At 38.7% G+C, this 22833-nt stretch overlaps 1 protein-coding gene across 1 annotated transcript in view; it reads left to right on the top strand.

Annotated features, from left to right (window-relative positions):
* Positions 1–22833, top strand: part of EXOC4 (exocyst complex component 4) — a gene marked incomplete at both ends in the record, with an annotated part of 858131 nt that overhangs the window by 104799 nt on the left and 730499 nt on the right. The window contains one exon of the mRNA XM_080701126.1: positions 12259–12502. Within this exon, the coding sequence (XP_080557252.1) occupies positions 12259–12502 (244 nt within the window). The remainder of the gene's footprint in view (positions 1–12258; positions 12503–22833) is intronic.

Here is a 22833-nt window from a genome sequence, read left to right on the forward strand (position 1 = left end):
TGGCTCTTCTGTGTGCAGTGATCTTGAATTTTTCAGTGTTTGCTTTTTTCTCTCTTAACATTCCATTATAGCCAAAGGGCAGTTTTCTTCCTTTTTTGTCTTATTTCTTATTTCTCTCCCAGAAGAGAATCTGCTCTTTCATATAGTACCAACTTTTAAATCCCTTCCTGTATCGTCAGTGCTCAGTCGGCTTGGATACCTTTTTACCATTTTGGAACTCAGGATGGGCTTTGCCTTTTATGAGGGCCGTTTTCTGACCGCGGTCAACCCTGGCACCCCTGATGCTCTTCATCCTGGTTCCTGGTGGTCCACCTTGGTTTGCTACAAAGCCTGGTGACCGAGCAGGTGGTGCCTGAGTACCAGAGGTCAGTTTACTGGGACCGGGTATGTTTTTTTTTTTGTTGTTGTTTTTTGTTGGTTTTTTTTTGCTTATTTTGTTATTTTGAATTTGTGGCAATTTATGCTTTCAAGTTATCTTGAAGACGTGGCTTTTAGGTAGTTTTCTTTACTCTTCTTACCACATTGTCTTGTTTTGGGAGGAAATATTAAGAGATGGCAGTCTTGTAGCCATCATCGTCAGCCCAGGAGTTCTCAAACTAGAGATTTAAAAGGTACATTTTTTGAGCTTTTTTTTGGGGGGGGGGTTGGTGTCACAGTATCTCGATTCATATGTATAACTTTGAGATATGTAATATTATCTTCAGTGTGGAGTTGAAGAACTTGAGATCCTGCAGGATTGGATGACTTGCGGAGGCCACACTCTACAGAGGGGTGAAGTTAGTCAGCCGTCAAGCTGGATGGCGCCTCCCCTGGTGGTGGTGGTTTTCCATCACGCCAGCTCCCTGGGTAACTGAACTCAAGGACAAAGCCCTGCGGCTTAACACACCTTAGTGATTATCAGTCGGAAATGTCTGCTTACCCATTTGTCCTCGGTCTTGGTCCTTGTGTTTCCTGTATCCCTCTTCTATTTTGACAGACTCCTCAGTGGCCGACGATGGCTCCTTTGCTTTGCAAGGTGCCTATTTCGTGCTCTAATTGAGATGATGCGGCTAAAAGCTGTCCCATGGGGACATGGTTCAGCAGATGTTGGTTTTGTGTGTTTCGTCCCATCAGGATCTGTGTTGACTTGTGGAGGAGGAACCAGCGCACACTCATAGCGCCTTCTCCCTCATTGCGACGTTCTCTCCGTCCCTGAAATTGAGACTAATCCCGTCTGTCCACCTCCGCGCTGCCTTATCCTGAGGCTGCGTACACGCCTCCGCTCATGGGAGAGATAGCCCCCAGTAGTGGATGACAATAGTTTTGGATAACCTCTTTTCGGGAGTGGGGAGTTATATTTTCTGTTTTTTTTTTTTTTAAAGTAATTTAATCTATACCTTAGGGGTGCTTAGTTCACATTTTTGAAGTACCTTAATCAGGAATCCACACTCCAGGGGTAGTTAGTTAACATCTGAAAGACCCTAATCAAGATTCTGTACTCCAGAGGCAGCCAGTGCCACAGTGGCGCTCTCCATGGGCACCAGAGGGCCTATTAATTAAAGGAACGGATGTAAGAACTCGTATTTTACTGGTGAAAGCAATGGTATTTAAGGTACGTGGCTGACCTAGGATTTTCCATGAGACTAGGAAGATGAGGATTTGGCAAGGTTCGTAGTTTTCCAGCCTACTTGGGACCTCGATGCAAAGGTCCTGGGGCCTGCAGTCCTGAGGGTGGATCTTGTTGGCTCACCGGGCCAGTGGAGCACAGCAGGTCCCCTTACAGGTCCACTCCAGCTCACTCTGCCTGCTTCTCCACCCAGAGTGCACTGGACCCACACTCTGGCTCCATCCATTGTCTCTTTCTTCCTTTCTTTTTTTTCTTTTCTTTTTTCCCCTTTCTTCTTTTTCTTTCTGTCTGTCTTTGGATTGAACCTCCAGGGCATTCTACCCATTTTATTTTTATTTTGAAACAGGGTGTCACTGAGTTGCTAAGGATCTTGATAAATTCTAGGCTGACTTTTCATCTGTGCTCTTCCTATCTCAGCCTTCCAAGTAACTGGCTTTATAGGCCTGCACCACCGCACCCGGCTGCTCATTGTATTTCTTCTCTTCAGAGAGTCTATTCTCAATTTTGAGCCAGACTATTTAGTTTTACTTTCCTAAATTATATTTTGCACGTAATTATATTTTAAGCAGATTGAATATTTTCAGAGTATGAATTCCTAGTGCCATTTCGATCAGAAGCACACAAATTATTTTTAAGTCATTATTTTTTGTTACTTTCTACTTGAAAGTACTGTCAGTATTATGAGGCCAGGTTCTCATCTGTGGAGTAGCGTTTCTACTTAAGTAATTTGTTTGATACTTTAGTGTTTGAATGAGGCTTGACAATTTTTTAAGCCTCTTTTTTATATTAAATTTTTTTCTTTTTTTTGTGGTACTACGAATGGAACCCAGGGGCATTTTACCTCCAGCTACACCTTTAACTCTATGTTTTATTCTTTATTTTGAAACAGTGTCTCACTGAGTTGCAAAGGGCATCACTAAGTAGCTAAGCCTGCCTGTGAGCTATCCTTATGTCTTAGCATCCTGAATTCTGGGATTATAAGTGTGTGCCACTACCCCCAGCTAAATTTTTTTTTAATACTGGCAAATAGTTTTCATGCTAAATAGGGATACTGTGTGTGTGTGTGTGTGTGTGTGTGTGTGTGTGTGTGTGTGTGTGTGTTTTACTGAGGTTTGAGCCCAGGGAGTTTCTATCATTGAGCTATACCCCCAACCCTCTTTTATTTTTTAACGGGGTTTCTACAGTACCTTGCTCTGGCCTCAAACCTGCAATCCTCCTGTCTCAGTCTCCCAAGTCCTGGGATTATAGACATGTGCCCCCACATCCAGTTAGGAATGTTCTTAAATACAAGAAGTAATTTAAGTTATTTATATTTTGCTATCTATAAACTTTGCATAATTTATATGCCATGAGTAATATAAGGAATGATGTCTACCAAGAGTTTCAATGGTCAACACAACTATTGTCTCATGCCGTAACATATATAAATGATAAATGATACAACAGCTTATTCAATAAAAAGTTGCATATTACTGGAGTCTTTGTTTTCTGCAGTTTGCTGACATACACGCATAAATGATGATACACGTTACATTCTGAGGACAGAAAGCAGCCATGGACTGTTGGTCACGATTTCTGTCTTCACTCACCGGCGGACAAAGTCTTTTTCTTTTTTTGGTACTAGAGATTGAACCAAGGGAGCATTCTCCCTCCAAGCTACATCCCAAGCCCTATTTCTTTTATTCTTTATTTTGAATCAGGGCCTCACTAAGTTGCTGAGGGCCTCTCTAAGTAGCTGAGGCTGGCTGGGAACCTGCGATCCTCCTGTCTCAGCCTCCCAAGTACTGGGATTACAGGCGTGCGCCCACCCCCTCCCCGGCTCCTCAAAGTAGTTTCTTAAATAAGATAGTTAGCTGCATTATTGTTCACTTTATCTGTTTTTTAAATATGCTAGCTCTGATATAGGTATACATATAAGTTGCTATAAGTAATGTAGTCACATATACAGATTTCAATAATTAATGGAATCTTAGAATTCTTGAACTTGAAAAGACATTAGGTGTATCATTCAGCTAATCCTTTTCACGGTGTCTGAGAATCTTAATTAAACCCTCTTTTCATAAGTTCATAGCTAGTCCCAACTACAGGTATTATTTATACCCCTTAGGCATATATACTTAAGCATTCACCTGTGCATAGTCAAGGTATGTGTGTAATAGAAAACATTTAGGGCCCCAAGGATTTTAGTAGAACTAACTGGTTAAAAGGCATCAATAGCATTATGCTATTAGTGAGAGTCTATAAAACTAGATTTGAGAAATCTTCACTAGATAAAATCCCGGGGTGGGAAATATCAGTGGAAGAGAATTGGGAAGAAAATAAAGTATTTCTAATTTCAAAGTTTTAAAACTTATGCATTGAGTACACAGTATATATTACTAGAGATATTAAGGAATGATGTGGTTTTATTAGTTGGGAAATATGTACGTTTTGTTCTGTTTGTTGTGTGAGGCCCTTACTGAATTTTAGTTAAATGATTTTTTTTGTACAAAGCTTTTTCTTTCTTTCTTTTTTTTTTTTAGTGGTATTGTGGATGGAACTTATGGGCACTGTACCTCCGAGCTACACCGTCAGTCCTATTTTTTGTCTTTTCTGTTTTTGAAACAGGGTCTCACTGAGTTGCGAAGGGCCGCGTCAAGTAGCTGAGGCTGTCCGCGAACCATGATCCTCTCTGGTCTCTGCCTCCTGAATGCTGGGATTACAAGTGTGCGTCACCACGCCTGGCTTGTACAAAGCTTTTTCTTTAAGGCACTGATAGTTCTTTCTGACCTCACGAGGTTTTTGTGAGTATTAGAGGAGTCATGGTTGATTATATTATCCTTGAAATTGTGATTTAATTTCCAGCTGATGTAAGTGAAATAGATAATATAAATTAATTAATATTGGATCTGTCCTGTGTTTATGCTCTAGGAGATTCTAGGAGACAAACAGAAAGATCAGGTTTTAAGCAAATGTGCCATGTGGGGTTGTGGCATTTTATTATTCATACCTTGCTTATTTGCTGCTTTTTAATGGGCAATCTATCATATCAGCGTGCATATAAGTAGCTGTATTCCATGTGATCTCTCAGGCCTTATTGATTTAAACTACATTTACCTTATCACCAGTCACTGCTGTGGCAGGTAGCTCATGCTTAGGTGGCCCTGTGCGCGTGTCCTGGTGGTGACTTTCACGTGATCTTTTGTGAGGAACATTTTGTCTCAGCTCAACTTCGATTTCTTTCTGTCTGAAGCTCTTTGATAGCTTGGCTACACCCCCTTCATGCCCCATACGTGCTGAATTTTGAAGGTTTCTTGTCTGCTGAGTACTTCCCCCCTTGCTGCAGGCTTGTTTTTGCTGGAAGGAGACTTCTGTGGCCTGAGGTGCCTAGCTTCTTCCTGTATAAAACAAAACCAGTAACAGAAATGTTTGTTCTCGGAATGTCACGTTTGGAAATATTGATGATCTTTTTTTATTTGCCTTTGAAATTGTCATCTTTAGAGGCTTGAGGCTTTTTGATTCTATTACCAGTTCCACTAATATTAAAAAATATACTAGCCGGGCGTGGTGGTACACGCTCGTAATCCCCGTGCTTGGGAGGTGGAGATAGGAGGATTGCACAGGTTAAAAGCCAGCCGCTCTGGCTTAAGAGACCCTGTTTCCAAATAAAAAAAAGTCTGGGAGTGTAGCCTGGAGGGAGAAGGGCTTCCAGGAACCCCAGTACCACCAAAAAATATATATATATAAATATAAATATAAATATATATATATACACACACACACTAATTCAGTAAAGTATCAAATGACCTCTATATTTCAAGGAAAACCACATGAATTCAGTAATTTTTATATCCTTCTCTCCCTTTGTGAGTTTCAGGCGTCTAGTAAGTCTAATACAGAAATCATGGATAATATGTAGATTACTTATACATATAAGAACTTGAGTAACTATCATATATGTTATTAGATGCTTTTGGTTCATGTTCAAGTTGCTATTTTTTATTATACTAAAATATATATAACATAAAACTAACAGTTTTGTCCATTTTTATGTGTATACCTCACTGGTACAAAACGTATTCATAAGCTAGGCGTGGTGGCGCATTCTTGTAATCCCAGCATTTGGGAGGCTGAGACAGGAGGATCATGGTTCAAGGATAGCCTCAGCTACTACTTAGTGAGGCCCTTTGCAATTCAGTGCGACCCTGTTTCAAAATAAAGAATAAAAAAAATAGGGCTGGGAGTGAAGGTTGGAGGTAGAAAGCCCTGGGTTACATCCCCAGTACCCCCTACCCCCCAAAAAAATACATTCATAGCGTATGGAACCATCCCACCATCTATATAACATAATGTTTCATCTTGTAAAAGTGAAAGTCTGTACCTATTAAATAAAGTCTCCCCATTTTCCTCTTCTCTTATTCCCTGGCAACCAACATTCTACTTTTCATTTCTAGTAATTTGACTACTTTATGTACTTCATAAGTAGAATCATATAATATTTGTCTGTTGAGATTGACTTGTTTTACTTGGCACAGTGTTGGATTCGTCCATGATTTAGCATATATCCCGTCCTTTTAAAAGTTGAAAGGTACGCCACTGTCTGCATGTATCACATTTCCCTTATCCATTCACATGTCAATGGGCCCTTGGGTTGTTTCTACATTTGGGTGGTTGTAAATAATACTGCCATGAAGATTAGTATACAAATATATATTTGCTGATCAATATTCCTACAGGATATTGGCTTGTCATTTTCTTGTGGCGCCTTTGGCTTTGGTATTAGAATAATGATGAACTCACAGAATGAGTTGGGAAGTTTTTCATTTTTACATTTTTGGAAAAGTATGAGAAGGATTGCTTAAGCTTTTTAAATGCCTGGTCGAATTCACCATGAAGCCATCAAGTTCATGGCTTTTCTTCATTAGTAGATTTCTAATTGTTGATTTGATCTTTCTACTAGTTATATATTGACTTAGATTTTATATTTCTTTATTATTTACTGTTGGTTGGTGTTATGTTTCTGGAAATTTGTTCATTTCTTCTAAGTTATAAACAATATGCTCATATTTTTTTTATCTTATTGATGTTTTCTTCATAGTTTATCGACTGTTCTATCATGAAAAGGTGTTGAATTTGGTGACATGCTTTTTCTGCGTCAAATTAGGTGATTATATGCTTCCTTTTGTTATTCTGTTAAAGTGGTGCATTGCATCAATTGATTTTCATCTAGAATCCTCCTGGCGTCATAGAAATGAATCCCTCTTGGTCATGATGTATACTCTTTCAAGTGTGCTGCTGAATTCAGTTTGTTGGTAATTTAGTAGATTATTTAATTCCTCTGATTCCTTACTTGTTTCTTGTTGAGAGTAGAGTACTGAAATCTCTACTATATTAGAATTATTTGTTCTTTTGTTTTGTTCAATTTTTGCTTCATATATTTTAATAGTCTGTTATTAGGGGGATACATTTTTATTGTATTTCCTTTTTGTATTGAACCTTTTATTAATATGTAATATTCTTTTTGTCTCTTTAATTTTTTTATTAAAATTTTTTTAGCTTTTAGTAGAGCCACTTTTGTTCTCTTTCCATGTTGCTATTTCTATGGAATATCTTTTTTTTCTTATCTTTTGCTCTTAGTCTGCACCTTTGCATCTATTTGTGCTTTTGTAGACAGCATATGGTTTGATCACATTTTATTTTTTAATTCATTGTGCCAATCTTTGTCTTTTGATTGGAGAATTTACTCCATTTACATTTAAACTAATTACTACCGAATGTAGTGGTACACACCTGTAATCCCAGTAGTTGGGAGGCTGACACAGCAGGAGCAGAGGTTTGAAACAAGCCTTAGCAACTTAGTGGGGCTCTCAGCAATTTAGCAAGATTCTGTTTCCAAGTAAAAAATAAAATAGGTTTGGAAGTGTAGTCTGGAGAGAGATTGCCTCTGGATTCAATCCCCATAACCACCATAAAAAAAAGTAATTGCTGATAAGAAAAAATATCTTTTATTCTGATATTTGTTTTTTTATATATCTTATAGCTCTGTTTCTCGTATCCTGTGTTACTGTTTTCTTTTGTATTTTGTGGAATTTTTTTTGCAGTGAACAATTTAAATTTTCTTTTTATTTTCATTTATATGAATTCTTTAGCTATTGAAGGAATGAGGATTAAACAGTCTAAGGTTATAACACTCTAACTTAAATTTATGTCAATCTAATTTCAATACTGTATAAAAACTCTACTTTTATAGCTATGTGCCAACTGCTTTTGGTTGTTGATAGCATAAAACTACATCTTTATATATTATTCACTTTAATTCATACAATAACAATTATTTTAAATGCATTAATCTCTTAAATTATGTAGAAAAATATGTATTTATAAAGTAAATAGAAGACAAAAGACTAAACAGCTACAAGATATATAGAAAACAAATACCAAGGTGATAGAAGTCTTTCCTTGTCAGTAATTACTTTAAATGTGAATGAATTAAACTCTATAATCAAAAGACATAGATTAGCAGTACTAGATTCTAGACTAATTATTGTGTTTTAAGAGTCTTTTAGACTAGGAAACCATGTAGAAAAAAATATAGGTACAAATTTAATTACTGTCTTTTATAATTGCCCAGGTACTTACCTTTTTTGAGGTCTTTATTTCTTTGTAACAATTTTTAGCTACTCTTCAATGTCTTTTCATTTCATCCTTTATAATTCCTTGAGCCTTTCTTTCAGGGAAGGTCTAGTGATTATGAACTGTCTGAGCTTTTGTTCATTTGGGGATGTCTTAATTTCTCCCTTTACGTTTCAGGGAGAAGTTTTTAAGATGTATGATTATTGGTTGACAACGTTTTTGTTTATTTGCCTTAGCACTTTGGGTTATTCTACCATCTTCTGTCTTCTCAAGCTTCTGATTAGAAATCTGTGGACAATCCTATTGAGACTCCCTGTACATTATGGCTTGCTTCTCTCCTGGTCATTTGAAGGTTCTCTTTTTGTCTCTTAGACCTTTGATTATGTGTCTTAGTGTAAGTCTCATTGATTTTCTTTCTTGGAGTGTGTTTTTTTTTCAGATGTTTATATTCTTTCTTAAAATTGGGGTTTTTCTCTATCTCCTCTTTTAGAACCACTGCAGTGCATATATTAATCCATTTGATTTTGTCCCGTGGGCCCTGAGTGCTCTTATGTCTCCTCATTGTTTTCTTTCCTTTCCTCAGATTTCTTAATGTCCATTGTCCTATCTTCAAGTTAGCAGATTCTTTCTCCTGCCTGCTTTAATCTGCCTTTGAATCCCTCTAGTGAACTTTTCATTCCAATTATTACGTTATCTATCTTCATAATTTCTTTTTGGTTTGGTTTTTATTTTTCTATCCTTTTGTGATATTGTCATTTTGTTCATACATCACTTTCTTGACTTTTGTTTACATCTTCTTTTAGTTCTTTGAGCACCTGTAAGAGTCAAGTTATACTCTTCTTGTATAGATCTACTACTAAGTCTTCTTTGGGACAGTTTCTATTGATATTTTCTCTGTGGAGTGGGTCATATTTTTCTGTTTTGTGTGCCTTGTGATCTTTTGGTTGAAAGTCAGCACTTAAGTTTCATAATTTGCTGACTCTGGAAATCAGATTCTTCTCCTTTCCTAGGCCTTGTTTTTGTTGTTGTTATTGTTGTTGTATTATAGCCTCTGTCCCAAGGATCATCCTGGATGTGAATTTAATGTTTTCTCATTTCTGTTCTATGCCTGTACCTTTCTTTGGTCATGCCAGTCACTTTGTAATTTTTCATATACAAAAATTGTTTCTGAACATCTTAGTCTTTAATGTGGGGCTCCTAAAAGAGGAGAAAGAAAAAAAATGACGGAGTAAAGAAGGGTACAGGCCCTTCAAACCTTTGGGAAGTCATTTGAGCAAGAGGGAGAGGGGATTGAAGTGGAGCAGTAATCATGGCAGCTCACCTCTGCTGCACCTCTGTGATCAGAGGAAGAAATCAGCCACCGCAGCATAGATACTGAGTATTTGAAGGGTAATATAATTTTGGCCCATGCTATTTCTTGCCATCTGTGTTCAAGCTGTCCCAGGAAAATGTACAGGGCTGCCTGCCAGGGGCCTGGGGTGGGAGTAGACAGGTAGCTACAACTGTGCTAAGAGCTGAAATTGACTGACATTAACTGCAGCTTGCCATCCAAGTAGTCCTATGGAACCTAAAGCCTTTAGCAGCCTCCATAGTTAAAGTTCACGGGTGAGAAATCCATCATTAGGTGATGTTGTCCTTGGCGTGAAAACCGTGGAGTGTAAGATGACAGTAGGCAAGGTGATTTTGTGGAACCACCATTGTATATGTGGTCTGTTGATGAATGGAACTTAATTTTATGGCTCATGACAATAGTTTTATCAGTCACCTTCTGCCTATACGATTGTCTAGGTGAGGAGAGAGCTTCCTGGTGCTTTTTACTCTGCTATCTTTCCAAAATCCTCCCTAAGTGCATTTTATGAGTTGGGAACTCCCCAGGAAGGGAGTGAGGGGGAACAGCCTGCAGAGCATTCCATGTCATCAGAAGCAGAGGTTTTAGAGAATATACATAAATAGTGGTCTTTACAATCTCCCCTAAGTAGATTTCAGTGGTGCTGAACCGCTAGATTGGCTTCTAGTCCAGTTGAGCTTGAATCTACCAAGAAGAACACATTCATTCCTTCAGGCTGTCACATATAGGGAAATCCTTCCATTTGCCAGGCGTGGTGGTATACACCTGTAATCTCAGTGCTTGGGAGACTGAGGATTGCAGGTTTGAGGCTAGCCTTGGCAAATCGGTGATACCATTTTTCAAAGTAAAAAATGAGAAAAAATTGGGGTGGGAGTATAACTAAGAAGTGGACTACCCCCTGTGTTTTGTCCCTACTACCATAAAAACAAAATAAAGCTGGGCGTGGTGGCGCACGCTTGTAATCCCCGCGCTTGGGAGGCGGAGACAGGAGGATCGTGCTGGTTCGAAGCCAGCCGCGCTGGCTTAAGAGACCCTGTTTCCAAATAAAAATATAAAAATAGGTCTGGGAGTGTAGCCCGGAGGTAGAAGGGCTTCCAGGAACCCCAGTACCACCAAAAATAAAAAACAAAACAACAACAACAACAAAAAAAAAACCAAAACCAAAACAAACAAACAAAAAAACCAAACCCCCTAAACAAAACTTTCCAGTTATTTTGAGGATTGAAGGACAGGGAAGGTGGGGCAGATTTTGGTAGTTAGCTTTCATCTTTGGGCTTGTATTCACTTTTGTTTATGTCTGTCTTCATTCTGCCATTAGTACAATGAGAGAGTTATTTTTAGGCCAGAAGTTTGTACCCTCTGGTTCTTTTGGTAGTTGTAACCCCCCCCCCCCCCCGAATTCTTATGTGAAGTTTTGTATGTTATTTTGTGACTCTTAGAAAATGTGTGCTATTTGAGGGGAAAGGCGTGTGGCCTCCAGTAGATACAGAGGTCTCAGATCCTAAGATAATCCTTTCCCCCAACTATCCATAAGAGTTAACAACCACTGATGTAGGCTATTTATTCCTTTTCCAAACAAATGGTTTGGATGAAGGCTGTACTTTAAACATCTATAGAGACTTTTTGATATAACATTGCCTCGCATAAATTTTTGTGGATTATTAGCAATTTATGTCTCCAATAGCTTATGATATATCAGACATATGTTAAAAGAAAAATAGGCCGGGTGTGGTGGCGCACGCTTATAATCCCAGCATTCGGGAGGCTGAGACCTGAGGATCGCGGTTCGCAGACAGCCTCAGCTATTTAGTGAGGCCCTCTGCAACTCAGTGAGACCCGGTTTCAAAATAAAGAATAAAAAATAGGGCAGGGGGTGTAGCTCAGAGGTCGAATGCCCCTGGGTTCCACCCCCAGGCCTACCAAAAAAAAACAAAAACAAAAACAAAAACAAAAAACAGGAAAAATAGGTTGTTCTTTTGTATTTATGAAATATTTCTTCATTTTTCTATTTTTTATAGGGATTGAATGCAGGGGGTGCTCTTAACACCGAGATACCCTCCCAAGCCCTTATTATTTTTTTATTTTTGAACATGGTCTTGCTAAGTTGTTGAGGCTGGCCTTGAACTTGTGATTCTCCTGCCCCAGTCTCCCAAGTACTAGGGTTATTTTTGTTACTCATCCCTCAGAATCTCCTCTCCCGTGTACACATGGTTCTGCCTCTACTTCTCTTTAATTCATTTTTCTTTTGTAATGACTTTAACTTATTTACCTTTCTCCTGGATACATATTTATAATATCTCTTATTCCAGCAGCTTGTCATTTTTAATTAACGAATAGGAGCTTGAGGTAGGGGACCAGCTTTTCGTGAGTCTCAAGACTACAGCATTATGAACAGCATTTTTTATAAACAATCCATGCAGAATAGCAATGGCCATGTGCCAGAAATGGCCTGTGAAAACCTTCCCATGGAGGTTTACATGCTCATTTATACTTTCTTCTAATAGGTACGATTTCAGGAATACAAATATCATTTTGTGACTCCTAGAGAATTATCATGCAAATTAATTTAGCTGCAAAAATCAAAATCAAGGCAGTGATCCTATTATACTAGACTTGTTTTTGAATTTGACGGTGAAAACTATTATTATTGTTGTCATTGTTGTTCTTCTTCTTGTTATTGTTAATTTTGCAGTGAGGGAGATAAGCCTGCAGGATATCAAGGAGGATTTGGAGTTAGATCCCGAAGAGAACAGCACCCTTTTTATGGGCATCCTTATCAAAGGGCTGGCCAAACTGAAGAAGATCCCAGAGACGGTCAAGGCGATCAAAGAGCGCCTGGAGCAGGAGTTGAAGCAGATCGTGAAGAGGTCCACCACCCAGGTGGCAGACAGTGGCTACCAGAGGGGCGAGAACCTCACTATGGAGAACCAGCCAAGGTACAGGGGGGCACAGCTTGCGTTTTTGATACCTCTGTTTATTATACATTTTCTAGAGTAAAGCATAAATAATTGATCTCCCATTAATGATATGTGTTTGACCTCGGGATACTATAGCTCATACAAACTCAGATGAAAACAGCTTGCCCCTACATAATTCAGCTACCTGGTTTTTGATGTTATTGAGACCTTTAACACATATTGTCCATATTCACATAGATTGGCCGAAAGATACAGACCTATCTATAATTAAGTTGTTTATAAGCCAAGATACCGAGTGAATACATAATTCAATGAAAGAATTATCGAACATGTACTAGCTACCAAGTAGTTTTCAAGGTCATTTATGTGTCTATTTATGTATCCCATTTAATTCTCCACAATTTTGCAAGCTAGGTATTAGCATCCCCTTTTGTAGTCAGGAGAACTGGGGCTTAGAAGCTAAGTGGTCAGCCCAGGCTTACAGAACAGGAGGCGGCTGTGGAGTGGGGTCAAGTCCGTTTGGTTCTGAAGCCCCTGCTTTTTCCTCTGTCTCACACTGCCTCTTCAACGTGTGATGATATTTGCCAAAAGACAAATGAGCCTCAGGAATTCCTGTACTAATTTAGAACAACAAATAGGATTTGAATGCCATAACTTTTGTTTCCTAAGGAGATTATGGACATTTTATTCAGATCCTACTTCTGTACATTTTAGGCCATAATAGACCAGTGCCATTTGATGATGTTTGAAATTGGGCTTTCCTGAAAGTCAAAGATCTTTTTTAAAGGAGTCTTTGTCCCATCCCAATCCCCAGTTTCTACTCCAAATGCCTATATATGCCAGATATGTACAAGGGCAGGAATTGGGCGTATATGAAAAATACCCATTAAAACTGCTGTTTCACATAAGAATAGAAGGCAAGGTAGATCATGTCTTTTTTGCTCATTTATATGAGCTCCTGAGAAATATTCATAATCTTATTAATTCTGCTGTTAGGGATATTCCACTGTTTGTACTTAGTGCTTTAATTTTTTTTTTTTTTTAAAGACAGGAACAAGATTTAAAGAGGAAATAATAATAGCTCTTTTAGTATAGACTTTTACACACTTTTAATTTTGTGGAAAAATGAGTATATTCTATTTATAGTTTTATGTTTTTGTATATCTAAATGACATTGACTTTAATTGTATTTTATTTATTTATTTTTTGGTGGTACTGGGGTTCCTGGAAGCCCTTCTTCCTCCGGGCTACACTCCCATGGGCTACACTCCCAGACCTATTTTTTAACTTTATGTGGAAACAGGGTCTCTTAAGCCAGAGAGGCTGGCTCCGAACCAGCGCGATCCTCTTGTCTCTGCCTCCCAAGTGCGGGGATTACAAACATGCGCCACTATGCCCGGCCGACTTTAATTGTATTTTAAAACTCTTTACAAAGGAATTCCTTGTGAACTTCATTCAAAAGTAGTATGGGTGGGCCAGACATGGTAGTGCAAACCTTTAATCCCAATACATGGGAGGCTGAGACAGGATAATTAAAGGTTCAAGGCCAGCCACAGCCAATTATTGAGACCCTCAGTACCTTAGCAAGACCCTATTTCAAAATAAAAAACAAAGAGTAGCTCAGAGGTAGAGCACCCCTGTGTTGATGGGTGAAAGTATGAAAAAGTACTGTGGCTGGTAAAAAACAAACCCCCAAACTTCTGTCTAACCGTCTCCTGCCAGCAGTGTGTCAGAGCAATGGTTGATGAGGCACTTGTTCTCAAGCTCAGATCTGGTGTATTCTGACCTTGTGCTCTGTGGCACAGGGCTGCTTGCTGTAAACGAGGTTGCGTGGTTAGTGTTCAGTGGTTCTGGTAAGTTGTGCATCCACATACACCTGTGAATACCGGTGATTTACTGTTGGTGCTTTCTTCAATTCCTGTGTCTTTCCATCACTCATGTCACCATCCAGAGAAGGCGGGGAATGTGTCTGAATTGAACTTTGCTTTTCTTCTTTCCTTGCCCAGTGCCTGGATTTCCGTGAAGACCTTTTGGCTCCTTTCTAATGAATACTCTAGAATTCTGTTTTGTTATTTGCCCTGCTGCTGCAAGTCCCTAGACAAATAGACTGAACTTTCATAGGGAAATAACATTACTATAATATATACTAGAAATAAAGCAAAAGGGCAGAGATCAATAACTTTCCTGCAGATCTCATTACAGTACCCTTAAAAACATTGTGCCTTTCATAGGATTTTGACCTCTTCCTCTTCTGTTGCCTGGGCCCCTTCCAGAATTCATGAGTGGAAATTGCAGCACTCGGAGTAGAAATTGAGCTCACTGCCCCAGGAAATACTAGGGTTTTCTCTATCAGGAATGAGTCAGCAGCATTTTTGTTCCCCTAAGTTTCATTTCTTCATGAGTATATTCAAAGACTTTTTTTTTTTTTTTGTAGGCAGGAAATATTAGATACTAGCAAGTGAACAAGCTGTTTGCTACAGTTTCTTGTCTGCAACACAATCCTATTTTATAAAACATTTGATCTTAAAAATATTGGGCCCAAACTCTTTATTATAAGTTAAAATATTACCGAGAAAACGAACATTTTGGATGATCTACTCCGTTAGAAGATCAAAAATTAAATTATTGGGCTTGGATTCCAAATGATTGATAATTTGGAGCTAGTTTCTGCTGGTTGCTTGCTATCAGATGCTTTAAAACTCCTCAGAAATTAATTCCTAAAGTGATTAGCACTGTTGCTTCAAAAGGATTGGAATTCTAGAACGGATATTGTCAGATTGTCCCTCGGAGATTGCATGGTGCTTTGCGTGCATCAGACTTTGTTTAGGAAGGTGTTAAGGATCATTTACTTCACAGCGAAGTAAAATCAAAGTGCTTGGCAGCACTGTTGTTGTTGTTGTTGTTGTTGTTGTTGTAATTTTATCATCCAAGGAATCTTATGATTAAAATGATAAGAATCTGTTTTCTTTAAGGAAAGTTGAAACACAGGCAAAAGGAAACCATGAATTCTTCCTCCCCAACATGTATATTTTCCTGCTCACCTCCTAATGAAATAGCGTATTCCAAAATACCAGCATGTAAGTGACGCTCTGCCACGAGATACTGGTTCTGTACTTACCCTGAAAGTTTCATTGCTCGTCCTCATCTTGTTAAATATATTCTGGTTGTGATGCATTGAAAACAGGATTGTTTTCATTCGTCTTTATGGAAAGAGAATTAATGTTGTGTGCAGTTTCCCCAGAAATGTAGAAGCAGCCAGGCTACAGAATTCAGCCTTGCTTTAATTCCTACAGAGCCAGAATACTTCTTCAGCCAATTTTAAAAAATCGTGTAGGTGACTGCTTTATTGTTTCATTTTTTATTTTCCAAACTATTTGTCATCAATAGGGAAAATGGTTTTTTTCTTCATGAATAATTATTGGTGTGCCTAGGCCTCCACATAGTATTAAAGGGACCTATTCAACCGCTGTTGACGTTAACTGGTAGCGTGGTGGAGCACTGGGGCAGTGTGTGCCTTGCTAATCTACCAGAGCCACCTGCTACTCATTACTTCCCCAGGAGGGCAGGCAGTGACTTCAGCTTCAGATGGCAAATGTGGCCTACAGCCTCTGCCGTTCAGAAGAAATTTCTTCAACTCCTGTTGTCTAATTGTTGATTATTTCCCAAAATCTAGTTAATGAGTATTTCCATATCGTGTGTGTGTGTGTGTGTGTGTGTGTGTGTGTGTGTGTAAAAGAAGCTGGGAGAAGTTCTGTAATAATTAACAAAGAAGAAAAGCATGAAGAAGATTTGGAAGGAAAAAATTTTCTCAGAGATGTGAACTCTTGTCAAGAATAAGAAAGAGAAAAGAATGTGGGAAAAGAGAATGGCTTTCATGTGTGTTAGTAACTACTCCATCTATTTGAGAATGGCCCCATTTATGGGTGAAGGCAAAAACTCACTGCAGACTCTGGGCACAATGGCCCACACCTCTTATCCCAGCTACTCTGGAGGCTGAGGCAGGAGGATTGCAAGTTTGAGTCCAGCATGAGCAACTTAGTGAGGCTCTGTCTCTAAGTAAATTCAAAAGGGATAGGGATCTCCCTACGTGGTAGCACCTGCCTAGCATGTGTGAGGCCCTGGGTTCAGTCCCCAGCACCATCAAAATGAAAAATAAATCATTGTAGGGGGAGATGCTAGAGCCTGGCTGTAGTTGGGTAAACGACTGTTGGTATTGAAGAGGGCAGAAAAAATTGAATGAGTTGGAGCCATGGCTTCCTGGGAGACAGATTTGCAGTGTTCATTGACCTCTATTATGAAGAAGGAAGATGAAGTGTCTGCTATGAAAAGCAGAGAAAATCGCATGCTTTGTGCTTGCTGTGACATGGAAGAAACTTCCTGGGAAAAGTGGGTGTGTTGGGTAATAGGCTCTAAGTTCTGTGCTCCTGTCCCCCATTATACAACATATATTAAGTTATATCGAGCAATAATTCCATTATTTAAGACTTAAATTATCGTTCAAATTATTTTGAGGAGAAGTAAAATGAAACAGTAAAAATGAAAGTACCTATCAGAGACATGGATGTCCATAAAATTACATTTTAGTATGTATATAATACCTATTTTTGAAATATAATACCTATTTTTGAACCAACTAGTCATTGTTCTTTAAGTTTTTTAAAAATAACGTATGTAGCTGGGCGGTGGCTCATGCTTGTAATCCCCGTGCTTGAAAGGCTGAGACAGGAGGATAGCACAGGTTTGAAGTCATCTTCGGCTACTTAGTGAGGCTCTCAGCAACTTAGTGAGACCCTGTTTCCAAATAAAATATAAAATAGGTCTGGGAGTATAGCCCAGAGGTAGAAAGCCTCTGGGTTCTACCTCCCAACACCACACACACACACACACACACAATATATATATATATATATATATATATATATATATATATATATATATATATATGATGTCCCTAGAAAGGAAGAGAAGAGGAACTAGTTGCAGTGTCTACCTGAACCATTGTAAATATTTGTTAAGCGAAAGAATGAATCACATATATAGTGAATGTCTGCCATGGACCAGGCACTAGACTAAAATGACAGAAAAGTCATACAAGATCCCTGTCCTTGTGGGGAAGAAATACGTTAATGTGAGAGCAAATACATACGTTACATTTAAGCGGTGGTAGCAGCTACAGAGGATAAACAGAGTGTGCCTTGGACGCATGCGACTCTGGGTCCTATTATTGTCCTGTAATTGTTGTAGTTGTCAAGCTACGTTCTTTTGATAGCACCCACCATTTGTTCTTGTTGTGTAGTTAGTATGACATTGACGTCTGAGATGTGAGGAGGGAAGCAGTCAGAATCCTGAGAGGCCATTTTCACAGTTTTTGCTGACCTCTGTGGTTGATTAAATTTTGATGAGTAATGCCAAGTATGCTTTTCTTAGAGATGGTAGCAATTTTTCATGTCATGGATAATGTTGGAGCATTCCTATATTCCCTTGACAACAGATTTTTATTATTGAATGCCTTTTTTAAATCTTTGTCAATCTGAGAAGTGAAAACTGGTATTTTCAATGTGGTCTGGATTTGTATTTTTTCTCTTAATGAGTGTGGTTAAACTTTTCATTTGTATAAAATAATTTGTTGTCATGTCTGGGTTAGATCTGGATCTATTGCTTCAAAATAAGCGGGATGGGAATAAAAGATATAAATAAAACAAGGCATAAAAATGACAGTGAAGCAGAATTATGGGTACAGAATGATTTATTATCCTAATACTTTCTTTTTTGATGTTTGATATTTTCAGAAATATAGTAGTCAAAAAATATTTTCTTTTTAATAAACTTTATTGCGTTTGTCTTGTATTGATTTACAGAAACTCTTTATATATTTAGGAAATCTGTTCTTTGAGACTCATCATTTTCTTCTACCCCTTGGTGTTTTATTTATTTATTTTTTTTGCTTTGACTTTGTGATGTTCCTGCCATGTATACAATTGTGTTTCTTTTTATGAGGCTATATTTCTCAGCGTTTTCTTTACAAACTTCTAGATTTTGTGTCAAATTTAGATCTCTCTCATTCTTAGATTAAAAATACAATTGCTAGACTTTGTAGTATTGATATGGTCTCATTCTGGACTTGTAATAGTATATCGCAGTCAGCCCATCATAAGTTGAAAATATCATATAAAATGCACTTACTCCCCATAACCACTGAATCATTGAGCCCGCTGCACGTCAGGGCTTAGTGCATAGCATTCTGTGGAGTATCAGCTGCCCTCCTGGTCGGGTGGCTGACTAGGAGCTGTGACTTGCTGCCTCTGCCCAGCACGACAAGAGCGATGGTGCTACCTACCAAGGTAGCCTGGGAAAAGAACAACACTTAACATTCCGAGTATGGTTCTCCTGGATGCATATTGTTTTGTACCATTAAAAAAATTGTTTTTGAACGTTAAACAATTCTAAGTTGGGGACCTTACTGATACTCCCTTTTCTATGGGGTAGCCAGTCTCCCAGATGATGCCTAGAACTATAAATAGCACCAAACCCGACATGTAGTTTTTCCCATATTTATAATAAAGTTTAATTTATAAAGTAGGCACAGTAAGAGATTAACAACAATAAGTAACAAAGAAAGAGAACAGCCATAATAATATACTGTAATAAAAGTTACGTGAAAGTGGTCACGCTTTCAAAACCTAGCTTATATTGTGCACACCTTTCTTCTTGGGATACGATGAAATAATACAACACTCACATGACAGGGTAAAGTGAAGTGGATGGTGGACATGGGGCCAAGCATCGAGCTACTGTGGGAGGCTGCCTGGAATCTCGCGTACCATAGTGGATCTGTTCACCGAGGCAGCTGCTGACTGATGAGAGAACAGGTGGTGTACAGGGTGGACTTGCTGGACTGGGGAATGACTTCGTCATGTCTACCCAAAGTGGCACCTGATTTAAAACGTAGGGATTCTTTGTTCCTGGAATTTCTCAATTAGTATTTTAGGGCTGAGGCTGACAGTGGGTAACTGAAGCCACAGAAAGCACAACCACAGATGCGTATATGCGGTGTGTGTGTGTGTGTGTGTGTGTGTGTGTGTGTGTATGGGGGGTGCTATTTATCTTCGGTATATCTGGAATCTGAAGGCGGGGCCACACTTTCCTAATCAGATCTGACACTTACCATACTGTAGTTTAATGGGCTGTACACCCCTTTCACTTTTACTGCCTCTGTATCTATCATGTAATTGCTTGTCAGGGTTAGCTGCACGCTTGCTGAATAATTCCAACCCCAAATCATTTACTTTATAGTCATGGTTCTTTTCAAGGTTAATATTTGCCTCATTTCCTAAAACTTTTTCCCCTGGTTTTTCAGCCTATGATGGCTGTAGCTTTTCAAAAATGTGCTGAATTATTGTTCTATTCCCCCCCCCCCCAACTGTTTTCTCAGCCTACGAAGGCTGTAGGTTTTCAGAAATGCATTGAAAAAGTGCTCTGAAATTTGAAAAAAGTTATGCTATTTAAATATTTTTAAAATTTAGAGTCCAGAACAGAGTAACAGGTCATACTGACGTAAGAAAGCTTACTTATAGAACGGTTTGTATCTGTGAGAAAGTCGGAAGGCTCAGGCCCCAAGGTTAGTTTTATAGTACAAGTAGAGTGCTATGGAAAGAGAGCTAAATGAAATATTTCTCTTGATTTCTTTTGGACCCATGGCTAGAGTCAGTCATGTGTTTCTTTTTCAAATAGGTAGCATTTCCTTTCATTTCTTCTTTCTATATTAGTTATTCTGCTCCTAAGTATCTGAATTGCAGGACTTGGTAGAGATTGGTCATTTCATTTTGCAGAAAAGTCATTTGAGAGCAGCTTTGAAGCAAGGTCAGGCGTTTGTCCTTGTGGCTTCTTGTAGCCATTCCCGAGCACTGTGTGCAGCACCTGGACATGCTTGGAATGAGGAAGGGCCTCGCTGTAATTTAGATGAGTAGTTAATTCGAATCAAAGCAAGCGGGAAGCAAGTACATTTAACTTCAGTGATTATGATTCCATTTGATTAAATCTCTACTTTTGATTACACGTATCAGTGAGAACATACTTTAAATACACCCGACTATTAAATATTGAAGGGTATGACTGAGATGAACTGCAAGCATATAGAAGAAATCCTGCTATTCTTTACAAGCTTCACTGCAATGTTTTTAAAACAAATGAAAGGGATTAATTCTTTTGCTTATAGGACTTATTACTCTAATTGGTAACTAAGATACACAGTTCATTATTATGGAAGGTTTCAAGCCCACGTGCTTTTATGTAAGACTTAAATAACATAATTGATAATAGCTCCATAGCATATAAGGTGAAATAGTAGCAGTATCACTAATGTTCATAGTTACTTGTAGACATGAAGTTGGATAACTGTCTTTCTGATTATATGTTGTTCTTTGTTTATGATCTCTGAAAGAAGAGTATTTGGTTGAATGGGACAGAAACCTTTATTCCATATCTATCTATCTATCTATCTATCTATAATCTATCTATATTTGCGGTACTAGGGATAGAACCCAGGCACATTCTACCTCCAAGCTCCACCCCCAGCCCTATATTTTATTCTTTATTTTGAAACAGGGTCTCACTGAATTGCAAAGGCTGGGGCTGTCCTCGAACTGAGATCCTCCCGTCTCAGCCTCCCAAATGCTGGGATTACAAGCGAACGCCACCATGCCTGGCTTCATACTATATTTCTTAAATCATTGTTTTATATTTGAGCAGGTTAAAAAAAAAACTCTTGATTTTCTCCTTATACATTCAACAGCTGTTTTAAATTAGATATCCCACCAGTTAAGGAACTCATAGGTAAAATCTATTTCATGGGCCGTTATGACTTTTCTTAGATGTCGTTCTTCATGCTGCATCAAGGTCACTTCTTTCTTTGGCGGATAGTGGAAACTGCTTTATTCTTGCTATTTTCTCTGCACTTGTTAATATTATAATACAATCCTGGGCTGGTGGCACATGCTTGTAATCCCCATGCTTGGGAAGCTGAGACAGGAGGATCACGCAGGTTCGAAGCCAGCTGAGGCTGGCTTAAGAGACCCTGTTTCCAAATAAAATTAAAATAGGTCTGGGAGTGTAGCCTGGAGTTAGAAGGGCCCTGGGTACCATCCTCAGTACCACAAAAAAAAAAAAAAAAAAAAAAAAATATATATATATATATATATATATATATATATATATATATATGAAAAGATTCTCCAAGCCCAAATGGACATTAGATCTTTTTATTACAGAAACAAATCTCAGAATGGTGCATAATTACAACATACCAATTAACAAAGGGATAGTTTATGGCCTAATGTCTGATGTGGGCATATATACATGTATCACTTTGAATGTCACTGTGCTGTATGATTACAATGCACCAATGACTAGTAAGAGAAAAAGAAACACAAGTGAACTTGGGTCAAATGAAATTCTTTGCTTAGTGATGTATGGAGGTGGTGTGGGTATGGTTAAAGCTCCTACATTTCAAATGGTCTGGACCCCTTTAGGTCCTGGGCCACCCCCTTGGCACAGGCTCTAATCAGATTGGGCTGTGAGTTTGTAAGAGGAGGGTTAACTTTGTGTTTGTAACCTGGTTTAGGTCTGGGCTCATATTAAAGGCTCAAGAATTTTTTTTTTTTTTCCCCCAGTACTGGGAGTGGAACTCAGGGGCTTTGACCTTTGGGCTATACTCCCAGAGCTGTTTTGTGTTTTATTTGGAAACAGGGTCTCATTAAGTTGCTGAGAGCCTCATTCAGTGGCTGAGGCTGGCTTCGAACTTGCAAGAGCCTCCTGTCTCAGCCTCCCAAGTACTGGGATTACAAGCGTAGGACACCACGCCAGGCTAAAGGCTCAAGAATTTTAATGAGTGAGTATATAAGCACAGGAGGTCAAGAAGATAATTTTTTTTAATAAGAGAAAGTAAATTTTTTTGAGTCTCAGTTCTACTTGTAGTAGAGTATAAGAATCCATAGAGCTAGTGTTACTTGTGAGGTAGAAATGCAAATTACCCCACGGGGGTGATGAAATTGGAGTCTCTGAGTGTAAGAGCCACAGGACTCTATGCTTTAGATGATTCTTACGCATGCTAAAGGGTCGGAGTGTTTAGAGTGTCACAACCATCTCAGAGTCCTGCAGTTTTGTAGCATTCATGCTTTACCAAACAGTCTGCTATCAGGTAGGTCACCTGAGTGAGTTTCACCACTGGCAGGGGTGTCGTTATTAATCCCAGATGTATCCAAGGCAGTGTGAAAGCCCAGATAACTTCACAATGCACAAAGCTCGCTGCTGGTTGGATCAAGAGTAGACGTAGTCCCCTTCCACCGTATGAG

The sequence above is a fragment of the Muscardinus avellanarius genome (genome assembly GCF_963383645.1).
Source record: "Muscardinus avellanarius genome assembly, chromosome: 9".
Classification (NCBI taxonomy): Eukaryota; Metazoa; Chordata; class Mammalia; order Rodentia; family Gliridae; genus Muscardinus; species Muscardinus avellanarius.